Raw genomic sequence first — 24,899 nt, 5'->3', positions numbered from 1 at the left:
TGTATGGCTCATTAGCCACACCAATCTGCTCAGACTTTCGATTGAATCAGCTTTGAGCAATTGTATTGCCTCCGTTACCTAACTTACGGCAGCCTTCTTCTCCTCAATGGCGGCCTGTACGACACGGTCATGTTAGTGTATACCCTAAAGACAAAGATAAAACCATAAATGTGACAAATCTGAAGGCATGAACACGTACTTGGGCCTGTGCAATGAGCTCCTATATCTGATTAGTCACGATGTAAGTACATAGGTGGTTATACATACCTCAATCGAGGGCTCCTTGGCCTCCTCCTCCTTGAGCTTCTAGTACACACATTAGTTCCACAATATTGTAGAGATATTGGGATACAAACAGCGGCCTTGTGCTTGTAAAACTACATAGACCAAACCTAGATTAGACAAAAGTGCAGAGGTTCGACGATCATAATGAACTCACAGCAGCCGTTCCAATATCGGACTAGCATTGCGGTTAATATTTATGGCCTTTAATTTGGAGTATTGTACTGACCTGAAGCCACTCGCGGTGGCGCTTGGCAGCTGTCTCATGGTACTAGAAATCGCATTAATGCAATTGTTCACGATGACTTTAAAGCAGAAGATACAACTCACGACGGCCTGGTAGCGGTTGTACTTGAATCGCAGTGCATGTAAGTATCGATATAGAAGTGTGGGAAGAATGTATGGGTGCTGCCTCTTACCTCGGCGCGAGCGACGTGCCACTATTTCTAGTTAATACAGGCATGAAGATGAGGGTAGGTATCTACTTACAGCCGCTTTGGCCTCAAAATACTATGATTTGACTGATTAGCACTTCCGTTGTAAACAATGGATATTCGCCTCTTTGGGAACGTACGGATTTGTCGTCTCGGAACTGAACGGTAGCTTGAGCATCGCAGTCAGTTGAACGGATAGTCGTGATTTGGACTCACATCGTTGAAGTTTGGCTGCAAGGTATTAGTGATGTTTTATGGACGCTGTCAGTAGGGGAAACTTACCGCCGGGGGCACCACAGGAGCGGATTGTCCCGAAGGGCCAGCAGAGTTGTTCTTCTGATGGTGTTAGCTGATGGTTATCAAATCGATTGACCCTTCGTGTGATAGAAAATGGAAGTACTTACGGCTCTGTTGCGAGGCATTCTATGCATACTATGAGAAACAACTAGCTTGACAACGACAGTAGTTGAGAAGATCTTACGCGATGAAGATTCGTGGCTACGACGGGGGTCAGCTTGTTGTAGTCCATGATGGGCAAAGGTGTAATGTACTTACTGATGATTGTTGAGTTGTTTCTAAGTAGACACCATATATTAACATCTTGAGAATCGGTCGGAAATTGGGTGTGTGTGTGTGTGTACGTACGGGACGAAGAAGATTGTTGATCCTATTAGGAATCTGCGTATCAGCAACCCGGACTTGGAGCGAAAGACATGAATACATACGAGGCTATAATCAGTCAGTAAAAGTAATTGTATTTGCAGAATAGGCAAAGTGTGGTCACTTACCGGCAGCGTGATTGTGTTGATGTTGTGAGGAGGAAAAGAAAAAGGGGAGACTTTCTCATCAAGGTCGGCCTCTACCTCTAGGCAACAGTGGGTGAACAGCGCACCTAATACTCACAAACGCCCTACTACCTGCCTACCGAAAGCGACAGTCCTAAGGATTTAATTTAAAGGTGATCTAATGATTTCGTCACTTAGGCCTGGAGTGGCCAACCTTCTACTTCTTCCACACCTCCTTCTCCTTCTCCTCCCAACAACAGCATCGCATCCAGACTCTGCACAGTGAGGATCCCTTCTGCCTTCACTTCTTCTCTTTCAAGCGGCAGCCCGAATAAAATGCACCGACTACGCGAAGGTCCCTTCTGGCGTTTCATGGCAATCCGCACCTGCTGCGGCGATCAAAACCCGAAATGTCCCCGAAATTCACTCACCGGCAGTACTATACGGCAAGGCAAAATCTGTGATTAGCACCCGTGCCTGGCTCCAGGTTAGTAGAACTGTATATGTTGCGAATTAGTATGGACGCACCAGCTAACAAAGATCCCAGGCTGATATCGACAAGGCGGCGGTAAGTCCTATTATCTATGGTCCTTTAATTGTTTGACTCATCTGTATTTGTCATTTAGGAGTGGAAGAGCAAGACTGTCGCGGGTTGGTGGGCGGATATGCAGAAGGTTGCGGTAAGATCTCCATCGTCACTGGTACGTTATGTGATTGTCTGATCTGGGTTCTTCATTTAGTCCTTCAAGGGGAAGGCCGCAGTATGCACCCTTGTTACTCCACAATACTATGAGACATTGCCAACATCTGCTAGGAGGTCACCGTCGGTGAGATGACCGACGAGGTCCCAGTTGCGGTATGTATACCTGTTGACATCTATACAGCTGCTAATCGAGAATAGGACCTCGTCAACCAGGCGTTTGTACGTAATGGCCAATTTGACAGTGTCGGCAATGGATATATTGACTTGATTTGCGTAGGAGGACATGGAGAAGAAGAAGGCTGAGGAGAAGAATGTATTTGGCTCTTTCGATAATGCTGATAGTGGTCCTGAGTTGTTGGTAAACAAATTAGTCTGTTTTCTGCACGACCACCATGCATTGCAGTAGTAGTAATGTTGGTCACCTGAGGCAAAAGATGCGGAGTCATTAGGTACGTTTATGCTGGATGGCTTATAATTTTAGGCTATTTATTTTTATATCCTGAAGATACTTACTGCTCCGTTCTAGACCAGCATCCTTGAATACAAATTCTCAAGCTTGTTTCCCATTCTCTCTGGAGTAGCGACTTTTTGACCTTTGGGGTGACCCCATATTCTTTGTCTTCTTTCTCAAATCAGCAAGCAAATACACCGAGTGAAAGGCATGTAAAAGGCCTTGTACTCAAGCCCTCACAGGCAAGGCAACACGCAGATATCCGACACCACTTTCCCTGGTATAAGCAGGTGCGATGAGCTTCTGCAACAGAGATATTGCCTCATTACCCCCCTTTCCATCGGATGTCCTCTCGTCCTCCCAGTACTGATAAAGCTGCCACCACCAGCAATGCGTCACTCCATCGAGACCCTTGTACCCAGCCACGCCATCCAACCCGACCCGCTTCGCCCAGGGCTTGTCAACAATGTAGTGCAGGCAAATGACCCTTTCGTCTCTCCAGATGTTTGGATGCCAGTATCGCATTGTCTTGATGGCGTTATACTGCCACCCCAGGGCATACCACTTGTTCTCGAAGAAGAAGGCAAGAAAGTCTTGGTCGGGAAACATGAAGTCTGAGAGGAGAGGGGTTGTGTTGAACACATCCAACATGCGATCCCAAAGGCCTTTCGAAGGGTGAAAGATGAACATGCCGCCGTTGAGCAACTTGTGCGGCGCGGGAGACGACTCGGTTGGCTGCAGGGGCTCCTTGAGCGCTGTGGGATGTGAAAGTGGTGTGTAGGCACAGTTCTCAGCCTTCCAGTCTTCAGGTGCCCACGAATCGGAATCAAGGTTACACACACAGACGTGATTCGCAGCGATCCAATCATCGGGCAACTGTTCCTCGCATTGGAACACAACATCCATGTTGTCCAGGATAGCCATGTCAGCATCCAGATAACAAACGGCATCATACTCGAAAAGCTCAAAGACGCGCAGCTTAGTCCATGTATCAACAAAGCGCTCCGCAATGATCGTCATCTTGATGTTCTTGGGCGGAAGAAGGTAGTCGCACTCGCGCAGGACCATGTTGCATTTGGGGGCCTCCAGTTCCAGAACCCTGCGGGCATCTTTGGGGAGGTTGGGTGTGTAACAGACGATTAGTGGGTAAGATGCGTTGTTGCGCTGCAGGGTGTAGGCGAGAATGATGACGCCTGGCAGATACGAGTCGCGAGTGATGAGGGTTGCATAGGCATTGTGCCTTTTGGTGGCGGTGCTTGGGGCTTCCATCTTGGTAGGGACGTGCAGATCCAACGGATTGATGGATAAGATGATGATATCCGTTTTATGCCTCCCTCTTCACGATGGAGAAGAAGAGAGGGAGAGGGGGGAGCCTGGTGTTGCGATGGAAGATGAGCTAATGATGTTTTCGTGGACGTCATGCACTTTTTAACGAAATGAAGTCATAGTTCAGTGATGGGTAACTCGTTTATTTATCCCTTACGTTTGATCCTTCTAACTTTTTGTCTCACAAATCATAAATGGAAAAACAGTCTTAGCGAGGAGAAAAAGAAAGTAAATGTCGTGGCTGAGTCTATCAAGAGGATCCGGTGAGGCAACCCCATGCTCTCCATGCATGTAGCCTTTGCTGTACCCCATAAAGTACAAACCATCGGTGAGGACCATTACCTCCGCATACGTGGCCTTTTGCAGTAGAGTACAATGAGGATTTGGGTTGTCTATGAAATATTTATCGATCAATGACGCTTCCAGGACCCATTTGCTTCACATTGGTCAAGCTAGAGCCTCGTTTATCGCACGACAAGGATCTACGATCTGATCTACAGGCACTACTAATGAGGAGTCAGGGGGATGTAACCCTTAAGCTTTGGGGTACAAGAGACAACCCAAGGGTTTTGAAATAGCACAATCTGACTCGCTAGTTTTGTGTCTTTTACTTTTCGGCTGCTAAACCTTCCCGTTCCCTGGATTAGGGCAGCCTTCAGATTCAGATCTTCGGGAGGTAGGGTAGGCAGGCTGAAACAACGGTCAACTTCCCGTGTAACATCGCCAATGTCTAGTAGTTGTCCACAGCCTGGACAATAGCGCCCGTATCGCCCTGGTCTAGATTGTCCAGAGACTTCATATCCTTGTCATCCAGGTCGAATCCAAAGACATCCGCATTATCCCTGATGCGCTCCGGCGTGTCGCTCTTGGGTAGAGGGATCCAGTTCTTTTGTAAGCAATAGCGGATGAGGACCTTGCTTGGGGTGACGCTGTGCTTTGAAGCTATGCTGCCAAGGGTCTTGTCGTTGGCCTTTTGGTTGCGGACCAGGGGTGCGTAGGCTTCTACTGCAATGCTGTTCTTTTCGCAGTATGATACGCAGTCTCTTTGCTGGAGCCAGGGATGTAGCTGTTTCATCGTTAGTCTCGCTGTTTGTGCCCAGGAATGTGTCACGTACCTCGATCTGGTTGACATGGGGCGGCCACACTTTGGCATATTGCTTCAGCTCATCGATGTGCTTGATGCCAAAGTTGCTGACACCGATGCTCCTGGCTTTACCCTCCTCGTACAACCTTTCGAGGGCTTGCCACATCTCCTTGCGCTTGGCAGCACCGGGGTTCGGGCTGTGGATGAGGAATAGATCAACGTAGCCGCTCTCGGGATCAAGCTTCCCGATGCTCTCAACACATTTCGAATAGCTTAGTTCGACAGATCCAGCAGCCTCAAGGATCTTTGTTGTGAGAAAGACATCTTTCCTTTCGACGTTGGATTGCTGAACTGCCTGGCCGACTTCGGCCTCGTTGCCGTAGTACTGGGCTGTGTCAATATGACGGTACCCAGCTTCCAGGGCTGTGAGGCATGATTTCACGCAGACTTCTGGCGGAGAGAGGTAAACGCCGAAGCCCAATTGAGGGATCTCGACGGAGTTTGCCAGTGGCAGAGTATCAGTGTGTGATCGCTCCATGATTACCGACGAAGAGATAAAGTTATGGTGTTTGAGTACGAAAGAGGGGTAGATAGAACAACAAAACGTTTATTTCCCCTCGAAATTATGTCCTTTTGCTTTTTACTGCAAAGCGCGTAGAGATCCAGTCACAGTCCAGTTGAAAGTAGTCGATGACGTTGCAATTCTCCTCTTTTTTGTCTGAGAGGGTCAAGTCGATGATGACATGAGTTTACAGTGGCTTTAGCTAACTAAACCCACTGGAACTGTTGGGAAGAGGGGTAGAAACAGTGATGCAGCACATTTCACGATAGATTCACATTGCAATTCAATTGTTTACACATCAAACATGGCTTCAATTGAGCCTAATTATTTTACCTGCACCCTTGGACAGGCTGCGCTGCTGAAGAAGAAACATGGCTCATCGAAATGGAAGACTGTGCTGGAATTGATTGACCACCAGGCTCAAAATATCCCAGACTCACCGGCCCTTGGCTTCGCGACCTTTAAACATTTAAAATCCAGTCAAGGTGATGCTCATCAATCCTCGCTCACTCCCACATGTCGCTAACATGGCTGTACAGTATCGCCCTACTTTTTGACATTTCAGAGTCTCTCAGAGTCATCAAAACATGCGGCCCAAATACTATCCCAGCTTCTTCCCCAGCCTAAGGGCTCCTCACATATGACCATCGGCCTCTTGGCTGCCAGTACTACCGACTTTGTTTTGACATGGCTTGGTTTGATGCGCATGGGGTATACAGTCTTGCTTCTCGCGTAAGTCATTTATCGTCTACCAGGTCCCATGTCTGTCGCTCACCATTTCAGGCCCCAGCTAGCACCACCAGCAATCACACATTTATGCCAGACCCTTCATATCACTCAAGTCTTAGTTGACAAGATGTACGAGCATAGGGCTCGCGGCTTGGACAACAGGATCGATGTCACCATGATCCCTCGATATCATCCAGCCGACCCGTCAACGACCAGCTTCAAACAGGCAGACAAGATCTCCGACACAGCATACATCTGTCACACTTCGGGAACATCCTCAGGCCTCCCAAAACCCATTCCGCAGACGCAGTTTGGTGTCATGGGCGCACTCTACAGCTTCCCGGGAAAAGACAAACCGGCCACCTTTTCCACCACTCCGCTTTACCATGGAGGATTCCCAGATTGTCTGAGGTCCTGGACGAGTGGCGCTACCATCTGGTTCTTCCCCGAGGGTCACGCGCCAATTACTGGAAGCAATACCCTAAAAGCGCTCCAGTACGCGAGAGACAAGAGTCCAGGTCCAGTGCAATACTTTTCCTCGGTCCCATATGTTCTTCAAATGCTCTCCGAAGAATACGGCGGCCTCGAAGTCCTCCAAACCATGGATCTGGTCGGTGTCGGTGGCGCCGCGCTCCCTCCTGCGATAGGCGACAAGCTTGTCGAAGCAGATGTAAATCTTCTATCGCGAATGGGAAGCGCAGAATGTGGATTTTTAATGTCTTCACATCGTGATTTCGCTAATGATAAAGAATGGCAGTTTCTCAGACCCATCGACGACCCCAAGCTCATTTCTTTTGAGCCGCGCGACAATGGTCTTTCAGAGCTCGTGGTCAAGCCAGACTGGCCGTTCCTGATCAAGACAAACCGCGAAGATGGATCTTACGCCACCTCTGACCTTTTCGAGCCTCATCAATCGATCAAGAATGCCTGGCGCTATCATAGCAGAGCTGATGCACAAATCACGCTTGGAAACGGAAAGAAGTTCGACCCTTCGCCTGTGGAAGACAGCATATTGGCATCGTCGAAAGTACTCCAGGATGTTCTCATTTTTGGGGGTGGAAGAGATTACGCTGGTGCTCTTTTGTTCCCTGCTGAGAACGTTAGCAGTGGCGAGGTGATTGATTCAGTTTGGCCGCAAATCGAGCGCATGAACAGCGAAAGCCAAAGCCACGCTCGGATTACAAAGGCAATGTTGGTCGTTGTCCCTGTGATGGAGGGTGAGAAGGCGTTGGAGAAAAGCAGCAAGGGTACCATTCTTCGACGACAGGCTGAAGAGCGATACGCCAAGGAGATTGAAGGCTCGTACGAGCACAGAAGGTCGTCAGCATCGAAGGGTGTATCGGATGATGAATTGGCGCAAACGGTGCGATTCTGCTTTCACCAGGTGTTGGGACGCGACGTCGACCCCGATCAGGACTTGTTCAAACAAGGTGTTGACTCAATCGCGTGCATCCAAATTCGCAAACTCATCGAGCAATCCTGTCTTTCACCTCGCAATGAGCCATTGCCTTTGAACGTCATCTACGATCAAGGTACCGCGAATGGTCTTATTAAGTATCTTCACGATGTCAGGCAAGGAGGTCATCATCATAGCCGAAGTGCCCGAGATACAGACATCAAGGCAATGCAGGACCTAGCCGAAAAGTACAGCAACTTTGGGGACATCAAGGCAGTGTCGGGTCGACAGCCTGGAAAGGCCGTCCTTCTGACTGGTGCCACTGGGTTTCTCGGGTCACATATACTCGATCTTCTTCGAAATGACTCGCAGATCGACAGGATATACTGTCTACTCAGAGCGGACGATCTCTATACTGCGCAAGAACGGGTCTCCGATGCGCTGAGCCAACGTGGCATGCATGGACTTGAGCAATCCGAACAAAGCCAAGACAAAGTCGTTTGCCTGCCGTGCAGTCTCACAGAAAGCAATCTGGGACTTTCTGATGATAACCACAAAGGCATACTAAATAGCGTCGGAACAATAATCCACTCCGCCTGGGCGGTCAACTTTAGTCTTCACCTCCCCTCCTTCGAAGATCAGATAAACAGCACGAGAAATTTAGCGGCCTTCGCTTCTCAATCCGGTGCTCGGTTTATCTTTGTCAGTTCCATCGCAGCGGTCAGCGACTCCAAGGCAAAACCGATACCTGAGAAGTTGTCAACGGATCCCAGTGAGGCGTCCCCTCTGGGCTACTCGCGGTCGAAATGGGTAGCGGAACAGATCTGTGACGCTTTGAACAAGACGGCAGATAGTGATGACACTATTGCTACCATTGTTCGTGTGGGGCAGCTTTGCAGTAATGAATCGGGAGTCTGGAACGTCACTGAAGCATATCCCTTGCTCCTTTCAACTGCAAAGATCACAGGCTGCCTACCGAATATTCCCAATGAGACACTCAACTGGCTTCCCGTTGAACAGGCTGCACAAGCGATTATCGAGGTCGCGCGTTCTGACCAGAAACCGAACAATGGCAAATCTTCCAAAACACCAGTTTACCACATTCTCAATCCCCATACCACACCAACATGGACAGAGATGCTTGACTGGCTCTCCTCTAGTATCGGAACACCGGAGTTTGAAAAGGTCTCGCCCCGAGAATGGATCAAACGCTTGGAGAAGGCCCTTAGCCAAAGGAGTGTTGGTCATCTAGCGCAAGCCCTTCTTGAGCTATGGAAAGAATCTTATGGACTCATGATGGATGACGTGGTGACTACAAAGACAACTCATGACGAATCGCCTTTTGATGTTGCGAGGACACGAGAGGTATCAGCCACGATAAGGGATGTCCAGCCGTTGGATCGAGAGCGGTTGATCCAGACATGGAAGTGGGTGAATGACACCTTCAAGAGTTAGCTGTTTATGTATTCTTGCGCAAAGGTCAACTGGATACCAATACAAGTTACCTGGACCCTGCAGGCGTCTTAGGCACATTTCTAGCTTCATCTGACATCCTGCCTAGACGGTGAGTCTTGGTCATCCCTCTGTTTAGCGTGTCTCCTTTGAGGGACTAGTAGTCTCACATCATCTTTGACCCGCCACTTATCTGGGCATTTTATCGCGATAACTTAGCCTAAGGATTCAAAAGATATTTGATGGCCAATTAAGATATCAAAAACCAGTCCCGCAAGAGGCGTAGTTCTGCTTACGTCTGATGAAGGACCAGCAGTGCTTACCTTGGATGCTTGATGAGATCAGTTGGAACAGCTTTTATTCCAAGATTCTGCCTCTTTCTACTCTGAAACACATTTCAACCCCTCGACTATTATCATCATGCCTCATGCCTTGAGTAATACAAGAGCTATCGAAGCTCATTTCCTTCGCAACGCTCTCGATGTCTTGATCATTGGGGCTGGACCTGCCGGTCTTTCGGCGGCTTTGTCCTTGGGACGCGTCCATCGGAGTGCGGCTATCTTCTATTCAGATGGAGACAACATACCTGCATGCCCCGACATGCATGCCGATGATGGAAGACGCACGAAGTCAGTTCAAACTGACATGATAGCCGAATTGGAGACAAAGTTCAAGACTGTCCTTTTCACCAACACAGCGGCCAAGTCTGTTCGCGAGAGCGGCATGATATTCGAGGTGGTTGATAAAGCCGGTCGGTACTGGAAAGGGAGAAAGGTTATTCTTGCTATGGGCAGTCGGGAATCTCTCCCAGAGATACCAGGCTATCAAGAACTATGGGGGACGAAGATGTGAGTATATACACGTATCTGTGCCGTATGGAATTTCTAACACGATCTTTAGATTTGACTGTTTCCAGTACCATGGGGTTGAAACGTCACATGTCACTTGTGCTGCTGCTTTGATCACCTCGGACGACGAAGAGTCTATAGACTCGGCCATTCTCTCTGCTCACCTGGCCCGTCAGTACACTCCCGATATAACCCTGTTGGTCAACGGCGTCCGACATCTCGAGCAACATCCACACTTTATTACTACTGCAAACCGGGGCTTCAAGATAAACAGCAAGGCTATCAAACATTTCTCGACAGCTGGTCCACACTCAGTTACTGTTGAGTTTGCAGATGGGACCAAAGCTACATATGGGTTTATAGCTCACAAGCCTAGATCAGACGTCAAATGTTCATTCACAAGAGAGCTAGATCTTGAGATGACATCACAGGGGCGCATCTTGGTTGGAGGCGATTTCCCCGAGACCAGCATCCGAGGTGTTTTCGCCGCTGGTAGCTGTGCTACTACGATTGATGATGAGGCGGTAGAGATAAGTAGCGGGATAGTAGTTGGTATGGGTGTCAATCTGCAAATTGCCGAGGATGATGCAAGCTTGTAGTGGTTGGCATCATTTGGTGTGAGAATATTGTTCGGGTCGTGACACCCAAGACAGGCATATCGGGAATTTGTTTAGACGCCGATAATGTAGCAAATCAGAATCACTGAAGATAATTTCATGCATCGATTTAATATCACATTATTTGTCCAATCGGACCATTTGATTTGATGTAATACTTATTGCAAGGGCGATGTTGGCAAACCCATGATGTGATAATTGTGTCTTGTCCCGGGTAGTCGTGAGCAAGGATCCTGTTGTTCTGCATAATTGCCCCTGCTGTGCAATGTCTTCCTTTCTGATCAGAGATTGAGCTGTGGATTGAACGGCGACCTGGACCAAAGCATATCAGAATTGAAGCTGGAAGATGGTATCACTCGTGGACCGGCAGTCGCCGTTTGTGAGAGTCGTCTTGGGCCATCGGGCTTCAATTTCGGGCCATCGGCGGTAGCAACAATCATCCCTGAATCACGCAATTGAAACTTGACCAAACATGGTAAAGCCTGATCAGGAAGATAGATGATCCGCTCGATATCGACCTCAAATGAGTATAGCGGCTGACACTAGCAGGTACGTACTGCACGTCACTTTCATTGTACTTTTTATCGTCTCATCTTCAATCTTGAGCTTTTTTACTGCTTGTCTTTGACCTCAACTCAGCTTCATAAAATATAAACAAATTTGTCAAGATGCTTTCAAGTCGCGTTTCAATGGCTGCTCGCTCCGCCGTCTTTGGCCAAGCCCGAAGAGGTCTTGCCACTGCTGCCGCTGTCACCTCCGCTACTAGGAGCCACAAGATCGTCGTTATCGGAGGAGGCTCTGCTGGTCTCGCCATCAGCCACCAACTTCTCCGAACCGGTAAATTCGCCAACGACGACATCGCCATTGTCGATCCCGCCCAGCATCACCACTACCAGCCCGGATGGACCCTCGTTGGAGCTGGTCTGAAGACCAAGGAGGAGCTAAAAATGAACATGCCCGAGTTGATTGACCCCAAGCTCAAGTTCTACAACGTCAGTGTCAACGGTCTCACCCCAGAGGACAACTCCATCACTCTCGGAACTGGAGACAAGGTCAACTACGAGCATCTTGTTGTTGCTCCCGGTATCAAGATCAACTACGACAGTATCAAGGGTCTCCCTGAGGCTTTGGCTGAGAAGGACGGCTCAGTCTCATCCATCTACGGCTACGACTTCTGTGACAAGGTCTTCCCCAACATTCAGCGACTCCAGAAGGGTAACGCCATCTTCACTCAGCCCGCTGGTGTCATCAAGTGCGCCGGTGCCCCTCAAAAGACCATGTGGCTTGCCCTCGACCACTGGAAGCAGACTGGTCTCTACGACCCCAAGAACCCCTCCGCTTCTCCCATCAAGATCAGCTTCGCCACTGGCCTCCCCGTCATGTTCGGTGTTCCCAAGTACAGCGCCGCCCTTGAGCAGATGCGCCAGGAGCGAGGTGTCGAGGGTCTCTTCCAGCACGACCTTGTTGAGATCAACGGCGACAAGGCCATCTTCGCTCGCCCCGACGGACAGGAGAAGGTCACCAAGCAGTTTGACTTTATGCACGTCGTTCCCAAGATGGGACCTCATGCTTTCGTCAAGAACAGCGCTATCGCCAATGAGGCCGGTTACGTCGCCGTCAACGACAACACCCTCCGCCACAACAAGTTCACCAACGTCTGGTCCGCCGGTGATGCCTCTAGCCTTCCCACCTCCAAGACTGCCGCTGCTGTCACATCCGAAGCCCCTGTTCTCGTCAGCAACTTGCTCCGCGCTATCGATGGCCAGGAGCCCGAGCCCGCCTACGACGGCTACACTTCTTGCCCTCTCTTGACCGAGTACGGCAAGGTGATGCTCGCCGAGTTCAAGTACGGTGGTGTCCCCAAGGAGACCTTTGGCGAGATTCTTGGCATCGACCAGGCCGTTCCCCGCCGATCGTTCTACCACCTGAAGAAGGACTTCTTCCCCTGGGTGTACAAGAACTACATGGTCAAGGGAACTTGGGGAGGACCAAAGGGCTGGTTGAAATAGATGTTTAAAAATTGGATGAGCTAGTACCATGTATGTTAAGAGTAAAAGCATAGAGTTGGATAGATAGTGGAGGTATCAGAGCATTGTATACCCACGGATATAAGCGGCAGTAAAGGATAAAATTGATGGTTAATTATGATTAGTACCATATCTGCATATTGCGGGGTAGACGTCATTCCGAACCCCCTCTTGTCATACTCTGTATCCATTCCGAAAACGTCTGCATCATCCACTGTACTCTGTTCCGATAATATCTACCGAGCCAACCGAGCATACCGCCGTTGGTATAGGTATAATGCCCTGATAAAGCCTCATTCTATCTAACTGTGTGATTCTACTACTAACGTAAACATCTGCCGATACCACCAGACTCACGACCTTTGTCCACGTCTTCAGCATGGCTATCCCCACCTCAACGCTCCTGGCTCCCGCAATCATCATTTTCTTGATTCTTCATGTCCTTCTCCGTGCCCTCTTCTCACCATTTCGCACTGTTCCAGGGCCTTTCCTGGCTCGCTTCACGGATGCATGGTACTTCTGGAACATCCGGAAAGGATCATTCCAGCAGGTTAACATCGATTTACATAAGAAATACGGTAGAGTCACATTCTGGCCTTCTAGCTATCCAGTACTAAGCAGTCACTACAGGACCCATCGTTAGATACGGCCCAAATCGTTACAGTATAAATGACCCCGAAGCCGCAAAGACAATCTACGGGCTTGGTAATCACTTCCCCAAGTCATCATGGTATTCAGCATGGGCTAGCCCTGGACAGTGGGCCATCTTCAGCGACCAGTCGATCGAGCGTTCTACCCAAAACCGGAAGATGTACTCGGCAACGTACGCCATGTCTGCCCAAGTACACTATGAGCACTTTGTCGACGAATGCACAGAACTCTTTACCCAGCGTCTCTCCGAGCTCTCTACATCTGACTCTAACCTGTTTGTGGACATGAGACATTGGTTCCAATGCTATGCTTTCGATGTCATTGGACTCATCACTTACGCAAAACGCATTGGCTTTTTGGATCGAGGGGAAGACGTCCGCGGAGTCATCGAAGCCTTAGAAGATCATATGGGCTACGCAACTCTCTGCGGTATATTCCCTAGCCTTCACCAGTTTCTGTTCCCTCTCAGAAACTACCTTGCAGGCTCCAAGGGCGCAGGAAGGGCGTACGTGGTGAGCTTCACTAATGAGCGAATCCGAGAATCTCAAACATCCCCCAAACCCGTCGCTGCAGAGAACGAAGTTACAACGCAGGACTTCCTCACCAAGTTCTTGGCCAAGAACTTGGCTGATCCACAAAACTTCACCCAGCACCATGTCCTTATGGGATGCACTTCGAATATGGTAGCAGGCTCTGATACCACGGCTATTAGCCTTTCTGCTCTTTTCTACCACCTCATAAAGAATCCATCCTGTATGGAAAAGCTCAGAAATGAGATCGATCAGTTGACATCTCGAGGGGAACTCTCAAAAGCCCCGACCTTCAAAGAGAGTCAGCAGATGACTTATTTGCAGGCCGTAATCAAGGAAACGTTGCGTATACATCCAGCTACAGGCTTGCCGCTCGAGCGAGTTGTACCAGAGGGTGGTGCGACAATCGCTGGTCGATTCTTTCCTGAAAATGTGGGTTGGCAACACTGTAAGAGGTGTCTAATTACTAATATTGTATACAGACTATCGTCGGCGTCAACAGCTGGGTAGCCCATAGAAACAAGAATGTCTTTGGAGAGGATGCCGAAGTCTTCAACCCTGACAGATGGCTTACGCAAGATACTGCGAGACTGTCCGCCATGAATCGTTATTATATGCCGGCAAGTATTTTATACCACAATGTTTCATGTTTTGCTAACGTACTGATGTAGTTCGGACTGGGCTCACGAACCTGCATTGGTCGACATGTATCGCAGCTTGAGATGTCCAAGCTTGTTCCTCGCCTCATTCGAGACTTCAACTTCGAGCTAGACCCCTCGCTGCCAGGAGGTAACTGGAGTACTTGGAATTACTGGTTTGTCAAGCCAGTTGACTTTAAGGTTGGAATTTCCCTTCGTGAGCCGAAAGTCTATGCTTGAGGAAGGAGAGCAATGGTCAACCCCCAAGTCACAGAAGGCCTGCTTTTGTATCTGCCCACTTAAGGGACGAATTCATTTTACTTTATGATATTTATTGAATATTTCGTTTGCCCGGGAACATTAACTACGCTTATTCTTTCCAAACATCATCATGTTCCATGTGCCTCTTGGCTTGTAGAGACTGACACATACACACATTTCAAGGATACAGTGACTTTTTCATGGGAGAATTACTAGTTAATAATGACTACAGAAAATAGAAGGGTATATAAACCACGAGATTCAACCTTTCCCACGCCAGGTATGCAAATCACATATAGGCTTCAACAGAGAACATGACTCCGAAGGTCTCTTCGTAGTCGCATGCCAGTCAACTCCCGGTCACAGTGCCTCAATATCCGATATTGTAAGTAGGAAGGGTATCGAAAAGATCTTGATTCGCTTGAACCTGTTCCTACAAGCAAGCTGTTAGCCTTCATCGTGCTGTAATAGTTGAGACTACTTCGACTTACATAGGTTGGTACATGGTTGACACCAGTTTCACCTTGTCCTTCAACGGCGATCTGCAAAGGGAGACGTAGCGTAAAGCTTGAGCCGTGGGCTCGCGAAGCCAAAACTACTTCAAGTACGTATGTGCGGCTGATGAGACAGGAATGAAAGGTAGGAAGTAAAATCTTGTTATCGGGGCTTGGCAGCGTAATGGAAATGGGCAGTGTGGCTGTATATCTTGGCGCTTCTGACCTCATGATATCACTGGTCTTGGAGCCTCGTCTGGAGGTGATTCTTGATGGCTCAGTACCTATGTCTGGGTTTTCCGAGCCTCTGCGAGAGACTGACGGTGAAGGTGTTGGTGAAGAGGATGTTTGTACCCAGGCAGGCTTGGATGATGAACTGACTGTCGCATCTTCATCAAGAACAAAACTGAGAATAGGGTTTGGCATCACGCTGGGGAAGTTGTGTTGGTCGGGCAAGAAACTCATATGCCCTGTTGAGTAGTACGTGGATGCTTTGATGGCAGCTGATTTAGCATATATCTCTGGTGGTTCCTTCTTGCCATTTGGCCAGAATTCGAGATCAATGTTCAATGAGCAGTCTGCGGGCTGAAGTTTATCGGATGTGATGATGACAGAGTCAGGTTGGCCGGTTGACGCTCTGATAAAGCCCAGTTTGGATGAAAGGATATCCTTTCGGATTGTCTTTTCTTGGGAGAGTATGTAACGAGGGTTGCCAGGCACAATATGCAGAGGAGGCTGCTCGGGTACAAAAGGCATGACTTTGACCGGGTGCGTTCTCTCCAAGGTCATGGATTTGCCTTTGCCTGTCTGGAACGATCCACGAGCCTCGACGGCGTAATTGATATTGATAGTGTGAACCGCCATGTCATCGTGCTCCCAGGATCCAATGGTTGGAGGTAGGTGTAAGTGTCGTTCCCGAATTGTCGGGTCGCGATGTTTACAAGCTGCGCTGGGAAGTTGATAGGGAATAACGAATGAGAATGGGACCTGGTAGGTGAAGCCAGCCTCAAGCACACCATTTTCTGGTAGGGCACTCTCGGGGATTGGCATTTTCAGTAGAAGGAATTTATGAGAAGATTTGGGTGTAGACCCTTGATGCAGCATCTGGACAATGGTGGATGAGGTGCCAGTAAATACTATTTCGAATGCATCGACGGTGATACTTGTTTGAGGTGAGAGTGAGACCGATCCTGTGATGGTAGAGCCTGATGTGTAAATCTTGGCTTCAAAATGCCTATCGATGGAAACGTCAAGTGGACATTCTGATTTGCGCCTAATGGGGACCCAGCTCCCTCTGCGTTTGGACTCTGGTGCTATAGAGATGTTGGGAGTTGCGTTAAACAAGACTTGGACGGCTGACATGATGAAGGTTGTCGACTGTAAGGCAAGATTGATGTAATTGATACCGAAGTGCAGATAAGTTATTGACAAGCATGAATCGAGGGTTACAGTGCAATTGACTGTGATGGATAAAAAGAAAGAGAAACAAGATGCAGGCAGGCTGATACTTGAGCTGACATTTCCCATCCGCCACAGTAAGTAGTCAACTCCCTCCTACTCAACCTTTAGAGCAACACAACACATGACTCTTTATCTCAGCCAAGGCTCAAGTTGGGAATGATTGGTTGTCTTGACCGACACGGCGCCCTGGTCGTGCATTTGACTTCGTCTAATTGGTTCACTAAAGCCGACCAAGAACTAGAGCCAAGGGTCGGATTGTCGCACTCATTTTCCACGCCCTGGCTTTGGCATTTCTGCGCCCTGGGACCGACACAGCGGAAGTCAATTCCGTGTATGATTGTTTGTAATCCTTTTTGATCTACAGCTTACCAATTCAATTATGACTCTTCGATGTCTTTGACAGAGTATCCCAGCTCGTGTTATCTACCCGCTTGGTGGTGCGACGCCACTACGAAAGCCAAGATTTGGCAGCAAGCCACCTCTCAGTTCAATGAGGGGTATCACTGATCACAGGGGATTGGCCAGCCTATGACTTCAAAGAGCCAAGCTTTTACTGGAATTTTAGGGCAAATGGTTGCAAGATAAGAGAGTCAGTCTGGGGTACGCGGGGGATGAGAGAAGAGGGAATTAGATACTTGGCCGCGGAGATGCTGTGCCGCAATGATTCCTGGAAATAAGAAAACTAGAACTTGTTACCTGTTACATCATGTCCGTTATCAACGATTGGGCTGGCGGTCAGTTGGACGTTATGGCAAGCCGACTTAACCGTCCAATAATCGAGTTACCACTAATAAAAATTACCCCAGACTTTAAGCCAAGGGTCCAGACTTGATCATCATCGACTGTCTACACTACGATTAGGGGCATGCTGGTTGCCGCGATCGGCACTGATTAGTTGGTAATGTGAATTGCAAGGGAAAAGGACTGCATGGTAAGTGTGTCTGGTAGTCTGGCTGATCCCATTAATTTAGCGTCTCTAGTCGGAGCGACAGATGTTGAATGTATTGTTTATTGTCACATGGGTTTGGAGCAAGTAAGTTGGAGGGAATACTTCAGTTACCTTTATGACACTAGCACGTCTCATCCATTATGGCATTAGAGAGCCATATCTCCCCCTACAATGGCACAACTTCCGAAACACAGCATCAAGATCCACCGACTCCATCAGCAACTACCGATGGACCCCAGTGACGTGCTCAACCACTGCGGGGTTTGAAGCATCGCTTTTTCGCTCAGCTTCATCAACTGTCTCGGTATTTATCTTTTAATTTCCGACAACCCTAAGTACAGAATATTGAACATCCATCATGACACGAATCACGACTCCAATCAATATCGGCCGATGTGCCTTGAAACATCGCGTCCTCATGGCGCCATTAACAAGATTGAGAGCCGACAACCATGTACCCTTGGATGTCATGGTTGACTATTACTCGCAAAGAGCTTCAGTGCCAGGAACTCTACTCATCACTGAGGCAACATTTATCTCGGAAAAATCGCGAGGTCGAGATGAGCATGCGCCTGGAATTTATACTCGCGAACAAGTCGATGCATGGAAGCGCGTCACAGATGAAGTCCACAAGAAGGGTTCCTTCATCTACATGCAGCTTTGGCATGTCGGGAGAGCTGCGAAACAGGATGTCCTGGATAAGGCTGGCTTGGAAATGGTCAGCAGCAGTGATGTTCCCATCGGTGATGAATACCCCAAACCTCGGCCCTTGACGGAAGACGAGATCTGGGAAAGCATCAAGTCCTTCGCCACTGCATCCAGAAACGCAATCGAAGCTGGTTTCGATGGCGTTGAGATCCATGCTGCCAATGGATATCTCATCGATCAATTTACCCAGGATGTCTGCAACAAACGAACCGACAAATGGGGCGGAAGTGTTGAAAATCGCTCACGGTTCTGCGTCGAAGTAGCAAAGGCTGTGTCAAAAGAAATTGGGCCTGACAGAACAGGCATTCGTCTGTCGCCCTTCAGCACCTTCCAAGGCATGAGGATGGAAGACCCGGAACCACAATTCACACACCTCATTTCCGAGCTGAAGCCCCTGGGCCTAGCCTACCTCCACCTCATCGAACCCCGGATTGCTGGAAACGTGGACAAGGTCGTGGACGACGATAAAGAGAGCCTCGACTTTGCTCTTGATGCATGGGCGAAATCGGGACCGGTTGTCCTTGCGGGAGGATACACGGCTGAAAAGGCAAACGAAGCGCTGGAGACGCGATTCAAGGATGAGGCAGTAGCGTTTGCTTTTGGGAGACACTTTATCTCGAATCCCGACTTGGCTTTTAGGCTTGCCAACGATGTTCCTCTCACTCACTACAATAGGGACACGTTTTACAAGGTGAAGAGCCCTGATGGATACACAGATTATCCTTACAGCGAAGCATGGATAGAACAACAAAGAGTTTAGAACAAACATGTTTTCTTAGAATAGACAAGTCATTTGGTGGTTGGTACAACTTCAAAGAAGATGGTGACTTTTCCATTGCCCGGGCACAAAAGCAGACTTATTGTCGCAGAATAAAAAAGCAGTACCTGCATCTGTAAAGACTACAAAGACCGATCGATCCGAGTACGAGAAATTAGATAATTCGCTTCTGATTTCAAACCAATGTCATCTCGCTTGTTCCTTTCTGTACCAGGATTGACACACTGTGAATAAGAATGCATTTTCATCCACATTCGTCAGTCAAACGTAACTGCATAAATAAAACAATCTCACAGCGTCTTCATCGTCCAATTGACTGGATGTTTGTTGATTGGGTTCTGGTTGTTGACGCCCAAGAGTAAACTGTAGCAGTGATACACGTGGCAGATCACATGACGCCAACTCCGGAGTTCAACACCGCTCAAAATTTATCCGTCTTTGTGCGGGCATATCCACTTAGCATAAGCAGCGACGTGCCATCATACGAGGCGGACCTACTGTTACTCACTCCAATTCATTTTTAATATCACTGCTACAGAAGCAATTACTCACCCAAAATCATTCAGGCCTTTGGCAATGCGGGGCACGTCGCCAACCGCCAACCGCTGCGACCATGCTCCCTGATGCTACCATCGACAGAGCAGCTGACAAGCTAGCTGAGTTCCGGAGAGACAACGCTCTCAATGACCTCCTAGATCAATACACTGTTCTTATCGAGGACTACAGGCGCCTCAAGAGCGACTATGAAGAAGAACGGGAGGGTAGGGAACGGTACAAGCAGCTCGCTCGTGGTCAGGAGCGTAACCCTTTTGCTCTAGTCGTCGTTGACGGCGATGGATACATCTTTGATGAACGATTTGTGAAAGATGGCGAAGAGGGCGGTAGCAGAGCCGCAAAACAACTAAATGATACTATTAAAGATAGTCTGCGTCGCAAAGGCCTCGAAACCTGTGAGGTCATGGTTCGCGTCTACGCCAACCTTACCGGACTTTCCAAAGCGCTATGCAAAAACGGACTTGCGGGCGCTGAAAAGCGGTCTCTTTCATCATTCACCGCCGGCTTCAACAGATCTTATGGCCTCGCTGACTTCATCGACGCTGGTGAATTAAAGGAGAATGCCGACTTCAAGCTCAAAGCCATTCTTCGTCTTTATGCGGATAATGCCCAGTGCAAGCACATTTACTTCGCCGCCTGCCATGATGTGGGCTACGTCTCAGACCTTACTCCATTTAGGGGTAACCGAGAGCGATTCACGCTTATCCAAACACCGAGCCTGTTGTTCCACAAGGAGTTTGAGAGGCTCGGAATGAACGTTGAAGAACTGCCCGGTGTGTTCCGCCACACACCTCTTCAACAGCCCTACAGTACTGCGCCAACCAAGGCGACTCTCAACTCGACCCTTACCGGTAGCAAAGCTAGTTCTACCTACAGCACCCCTGTGTCAACAAAAGAAAACAGTAATGAAGGCAAAACAGTATGCAGCTTCTACATGCAGGGCAATTGCCGTTATGGCAGCACTTGCAAATTTGCTCACGAAAGCAAAGCATCCAGTCAGAATAGTACGCCTTCACTATCATCTAACAGCAACAATAACAACAAAAATGAAAGAAACTTTAGCGGCGACTGGCGGCGAACATCTACCCTATCCAACGGCGCCAAAATAAACATTGACTCACTTCCGAGAAAGGAAGATATCCCCGATGACATGGTACCTATCAATGCAGTCGGAGATCGCCTTGACGTATACTTGCCCCTTCCCAACCCCGACGCCATCAAACGCCTCAAAATGCTCTCCCAAGATCGCAGGTTCTGCAATAGCGCACAGTTGTATGGAAAATGCGACAACGACAACTGTGAATATGAACATAGCCCGATTGCTGAAGACTTGAAACCAGCACTGGAACATTTAGCTCGATCCGTCCCGTGCTCCCGCCGAGGTGCTTGCCGACGCACAACTTGCGTCCACGGTCACGTCTGCCAAAAGGCTGACTGCCGTCATCGTATTGGCGGAAAGGGATATTGTCGGTTCCCTTCCAAGGTATGCACAGCGGACTACAACTTGGATATTTTGGTACTAGGCGATGACCAAGCTATCACATCGCCCTCTATGGCATCTGAGGATGCGCATAATGCTGAGAACGGAGGTACAAATTTATGGGGTCTTTATTAGAGACTCCATCATGGCCATACCACCTAATGAGCGGTATGGTGAATGAAGTCGGGGCGAAAAGAAACTATAGCCCCGTTGGGTATAACAACGTATCGTCTACACGACGCCATTCTTTACTAGGGTACTGTTATAGGTGCTGGTATTGCATCACAGAAAAGTGTTCATTCAACTGGACTACGCAAAGGAATTGGAAGGGATGTTACGAATGGGTTGTATTTGGAGATCGATTGGACCGGCCTTGTCGCCATAACAAATACCAAAGAATACTCACTAAATATACATACCATTGCACCCAGATGACACTCTTAACGTTGCATCACTCTTCAGTAATACCCATTCGTGCATTCACATATAAAGGTACCGTTTGCGACGACAAGCTTCCCGGAATATTATGATCCGAGTATTAGACAAAAGGTCTGCTGATCAGGCCTCAGCAAGCATGTTACATGCACCTGGTTATTACCTGAAAGAAGCTAAGGAACGTCACTTTCAGATTTTGGTGGCGTACAAGACTCGGGGAGTTTTGATCAGCTAGATGGTGGATACTTCGTTGCGACACTGCAAGCCCCAACTACAACATGACTGGCTCCAAAAGTCCATCAGCCAAGCGACAAAAGAAACTACAGCCTGATCACATTTTGGTAAAGAGACAACTAGTGGGTCCTCCCACCATACATCACAGCCCAAAACTGATGGTTGGGTTACTATCAAGGCAGTGAACATGCAAGGTGATGGGGTGTCTCGTATCGTGAACAATCATTCACCGAGTTTAAGCGAGTTTATCGATTCATCACGTAGGCTTGCATGTAGTATTTCATGATCATGAAGAGATGTGATGGGGTCATACTTGTTGTCGCATTCCATGCAGCAATGTCCCAGTGAAGCAAACGATAGTCTGGCTGCCCGCGTGCGGCTGAAGTTTCATTCGGCTTTTCCAATCATGGAAGTGAGGCAGCCAGGCCTTTATTCGAAACAGGCTGATAGGATTGGTCTTACTTGAATTAAGCACGCCACAGCCGAGTTGTTTACCTAATTCTCTCAGTCCAATGCTACCTATTGACAAGGCTCGGGCAAAGGGGGAACAAAAGCAATGAAACATACCTAACCAAAACAGTTTGTGGTGAAGATGTTGTCTCCGACGCAAGACTAGGACGTCAATCATGTGAAAGTCCTCCCAGATATAAAGCCTAGAGCTCAGCGATCAAGTTGTGTGTGGTTGTTGTGATAGGACTATACAGCCAAAATGAACTTCTACAGGAACAATACAAGCACTCCACCAGTATCCTATCTTCAATCTACTATCACCCATGTCCATTATGTCTCCCCTCATTCGGCATTGTCTACCTTATGGCATGTCAAGTGGAGGCTCATCACCACTCTAATACTCCTTCAAATTGTACACAATCTTTTCTTTCATCCTCTTCGAAAGGTCCCTGGTCCTTTCTTTGCCAGAGCCAGTAGCCTTTGGAGAATCATCAAATATTTTCGCGGAACCTGGCACGATGATATTATGGATCTCCACCGACGGTATGGACAGGTTGTCAGAATCTCTCCTGGAGAAGTAAGCTTTACAGATGAACATGCAATCAAGAACATATATGGTCATGGCAAGCATGTTGCAAAGGTAACATAGCCATCCTCCCTATCTAAAGAATGTGCTGACATGGCGAGCAGTCCAGCTTTTACAACGGTTTCCTTGTACCGAAAATGACGATCAGCTTCTTCGCTACAAGAGACAACAAAGTCCATCGATTCCTCCGATCACGCGTCGCAAGTACATACTCCATGACATCGATCCTCTCTATGGAGTCATTGATCCAGGATGTCTTGGACCTCAACCTCAAGAAGCTGGGCGAACGGGCAGACGAGGGCAAAAAGTTTGAAGTCGACAAGACTGTCAACTACTACACCTCGGATGTGGTTAGCCAGCTGGCCTTAGGTGGAATGGTCGGATGTGTAGAACAACAAAAAGACATTGGAGGTATTATCCAGTCTGTGCATGATGGGTTCTACTTCATGGGTAACTTGGGAGTACTACCATGGCAGATGTTCTGGATTAACAACCCAGTATCCAAATGGTTGACCAAGAACTTTGGAGGCGATCGCTTGAACGGCTTTGATATCTTTCTTGACTGGCTTGACAACAGAGTGGAAGAGAGGATGATTAACGGTCTTCTGCCTAACCAGCGGAGAGATATCCTTCAAAATTTCATCGAAGCCAAAGATCCTCACGGTCAACCGGCCAGTAAGGAAGAGGTTATGATCGAGGGGGTGAATGTTCTTGCTGGCGGGTCTGATACAACCGCCTTTGGCATTTTATCTTGTCTCAGACATCTTCTCACTAGCCCTGACGCCAAGGCAAAGTTGATGGAAGAAATTGACCATGCCTACGAAGAACTTGGACTGACGAAGGAGGGGCGTGAGATCTCTTTCAAGCAAGCAGAAAAGCTCCCATATCTGTCTGCTGTCATCACCGAGAGCAATCGGGTGCAACCTTCAATCCAGTATCAGCTACCCCGTACCGTCCCATCAGAAGGGGCTCAGGTTGGAGACTATTTTCTTCCTCCCGGCACAACTTGTGGCACTAGTTCAAGAGCAGTAAACTGTTCACGGGAGATATTTGGCCCGGATGCAGAAGAGTTCCGACCCGAGAGGTGGATTGCCCAAGGCCCAGACGACGAGGCACGAATTAGGAAGGAGAAATCTCTCCTGATGACGGTAAGTTACATCTTGGTCCAGGCTAGCGTCGTTGCTGATACCGTTTCGCACAGTTTGGTATGGGCAGTCGCAGCTGCATAGGGAAGAATTTGGCAATTGTCGAACTCCACTTGTATATCGCTCAGTTCTTTCGACATTTCGATGCTGAGGTGGCAAAGTCGGCAAAGCCTTGGGGTATCAAATCACAATGGCTTACGTTTCATCACGATTTTGTGATTACGATTACGAGGAGAGAGCATTAAGTTTCGAAGATCAAAGAGTTTCTTTTACTTGCTGGATCAAATTGTCGTGGGATTATGTAACAGTTTTTTTTTGTAATGGTCTAGGAGGATCTAATTGAGGAACAACAGAAAACATAGGACCCTAGCTTGGGTAGGATGGAAAGAATGCATTGCCTTAGTGTGGATATAGGGTGACATGACTTTGAAATACTATGGAGTCCACTGTTTCCACAAGCACGTACATATATGGAGCTCCCTTTTTTTTGGCAGATATTGTGTAGACCCCTGAAGCCATGTTGAGGCAAGGTTCTGTGATTGCGACATTCCTTTTTGGATGTGTATCAAACAAAGCTTTGAGAAATCAGGTTGCTGCACCCAGTTGTTGAAACAACGTCATTGTTTGCCCTGATCGTGATCTAACACGTTTAGCCAAGAATGGGGCATGTCGATAAGAGGCAAAGCTGTTTGTTATCAGTGAAACCTTGCGGATATGCCAAGATATGTTAGGCAACTATGACTATCAAAATGCCACCTTGAAGCATGTGTGGACTCAAGTTTCAGTCATCGTAGACTTGAGTGAGTATCTATGGATACTCAAACCAAAACCGTTGAAAAGTGATGTGT

At 48.2% G+C, this 24,899-nt stretch overlaps 12 protein-coding genes across 12 annotated transcripts; 8 read left to right on the top strand and 4 right to left on the bottom strand.

Annotated features, from left to right (window-relative positions):
• Positions 1-78: 78 nt before the first annotated feature.
• FGSG_03253 (uncharacterized protein) lies at positions 79-1,563 on the bottom strand (the record flags this gene model as incomplete). The annotated part of the gene is made up of 14 exons (XM_011324196.1): positions 79-114; positions 200-220; positions 268-306; positions 440-460; positions 512-553; positions 613-633; positions 702-722; positions 772-792; positions 857-885; positions 999-1,052; positions 1,150-1,214; positions 1,272-1,291; positions 1,362-1,383; positions 1,505-1,563. 14 exons carry the CDS (start codon positions 1,561-1,563, stop codon positions 79-81), a joined length of 471 nt encoding a protein of 156 aa, XP_011322498.1.
• Positions 1,564-1,837: 274 nt separating this feature from the next.
• On the top strand, positions 1,838-2,610 carry FGSG_03254 (uncharacterized protein; the record flags this gene model as incomplete). Its single annotated transcript, XM_011324195.1, has 7 exons — positions 1,838-1,856; positions 1,939-1,988; positions 2,049-2,069; positions 2,128-2,202; positions 2,316-2,357; positions 2,403-2,423; positions 2,482-2,610. 7 exons carry the CDS (start codon positions 1,838-1,840, stop codon positions 2,608-2,610), a joined length of 357 nt encoding a protein of 118 aa, XP_011322497.1.
• Positions 2,611-2,883: 273 nt separating this feature from the next.
• On the bottom strand, positions 2,884-3,924 carry FGSG_03255 (uncharacterized protein; the record flags this gene model as incomplete). The annotated part of the gene is made up of 1 exon (XM_011324194.1): positions 2,884-3,924. One exon carries the CDS (start codon positions 3,922-3,924, stop codon positions 2,884-2,886), a length of 1,041 nt encoding a protein of 346 aa, XP_011322496.1.
• Positions 3,925-4,711: 787 nt separating this feature from the next.
• FGSG_03256 (uncharacterized protein) lies at positions 4,712-5,603 on the bottom strand (the record flags this gene model as incomplete). Its single annotated transcript, XM_011324193.1, has 2 exons — positions 4,712-5,047; positions 5,097-5,603. 2 exons carry the CDS (start codon positions 5,601-5,603, stop codon positions 4,712-4,714), a joined length of 843 nt encoding a protein of 280 aa, XP_011322495.1.
• A 328-nt stretch (positions 5,604-5,931) lies between these two features.
• Positions 5,932-9,207, top strand: FGSG_03257 (uncharacterized protein; the record flags this gene model as incomplete). Its single annotated transcript, XM_011324192.1, has 3 exons — positions 5,932-6,112; positions 6,167-6,359; positions 6,411-9,207. 3 exons carry the CDS (start codon positions 5,932-5,934, stop codon positions 9,205-9,207), a joined length of 3,171 nt encoding a protein of 1,056 aa, XP_011322494.1.
• Positions 9,208-9,624: 417 nt separating this feature from the next.
• On the top strand, positions 9,625-10,651 carry FGSG_03258 (uncharacterized protein; the record flags this gene model as incomplete). The annotated part of the gene is made up of 2 exons (XM_011324191.1): positions 9,625-10,052; positions 10,105-10,651. The coding sequence occupies 2 exons, from the start codon at positions 9,625-9,627 to the stop codon at positions 10,649-10,651; spliced, it is 975 nt and encodes a 324-aa protein (XP_011322493.1).
• Positions 10,652-11,337: 686 nt separating this feature from the next.
• On the top strand, positions 11,338-12,678 carry FGSG_03259 (uncharacterized protein; the record flags this gene model as incomplete). The annotated part of the gene is made up of 1 exon (XM_011324190.1): positions 11,338-12,678. One exon carries the CDS (start codon positions 11,338-11,340, stop codon positions 12,676-12,678), a length of 1,341 nt encoding a protein of 446 aa, XP_011322492.1.
• Positions 12,679-13,075: 397 nt separating this feature from the next.
• Positions 13,076-14,755, top strand: FGSG_03260 (uncharacterized protein; the record flags this gene model as incomplete). The annotated part of the gene is made up of 4 exons (XM_011324189.1): positions 13,076-13,274; positions 13,327-14,309; positions 14,360-14,518; positions 14,549-14,755. The coding sequence occupies 4 exons, from the start codon at positions 13,076-13,078 to the stop codon at positions 14,753-14,755; spliced, it is 1,548 nt and encodes a 515-aa protein (XP_011322491.1).
• Positions 14,756-15,146: 391 nt separating this feature from the next.
• On the bottom strand, positions 15,147-16,632 carry FGSG_03261 (uncharacterized protein; the record flags this gene model as incomplete). Its single annotated transcript, XM_011324188.1, has 2 exons — positions 15,147-15,203; positions 15,268-16,632. The coding sequence occupies 2 exons, from the start codon at positions 16,630-16,632 to the stop codon at positions 15,147-15,149; spliced, it is 1,422 nt and encodes a 473-aa protein (XP_011322490.1).
• A 1,406-nt stretch (positions 16,633-18,038) lies between these two features.
• Positions 18,039-19,148, top strand: FGSG_03262 (uncharacterized protein; the record flags this gene model as incomplete). Its single annotated transcript, XM_011324187.1, has 1 exon — positions 18,039-19,148. The coding sequence occupies one exon, from the start codon at positions 18,039-18,041 to the stop codon at positions 19,146-19,148; it is 1,110 nt and encodes a 369-aa protein (XP_011322489.1).
• Positions 19,149-19,779: 631 nt separating this feature from the next.
• FGSG_03263 (uncharacterized protein) lies at positions 19,780-20,726 on the top strand (the record flags this gene model as incomplete). Its single annotated transcript, XM_011324186.1, has 2 exons — positions 19,780-20,640; positions 20,718-20,726. The coding sequence occupies 2 exons, from the start codon at positions 19,780-19,782 to the stop codon at positions 20,724-20,726; spliced, it is 870 nt and encodes a 289-aa protein (XP_011322488.1).
• Positions 20,727-23,043: 2,317 nt separating this feature from the next.
• Positions 23,044-24,296, top strand: FGSG_03264 (uncharacterized protein; the record flags this gene model as incomplete). Its single annotated transcript, XM_011324185.1, has 2 exons — positions 23,044-24,054; positions 24,108-24,296. The coding sequence occupies 2 exons, from the start codon at positions 23,044-23,046 to the stop codon at positions 24,294-24,296; spliced, it is 1,200 nt and encodes a 399-aa protein (XP_011322487.1).
• Positions 24,297-24,899: the final 603 nt, after the last annotated feature.

This window comes from Fusarium graminearum, chromosome 2, assembly GCF_000240135.3.
Source record: "Fusarium graminearum PH-1 chromosome 2, whole genome shotgun sequence".
Classification (NCBI taxonomy): Eukaryota; Fungi; Ascomycota; class Sordariomycetes; order Hypocreales; family Nectriaceae; genus Fusarium; species Fusarium graminearum.
Note: the sequence above shows the minus strand (reverse complement) of the source record. Positions and strands in the feature narration are given on the sequence as shown.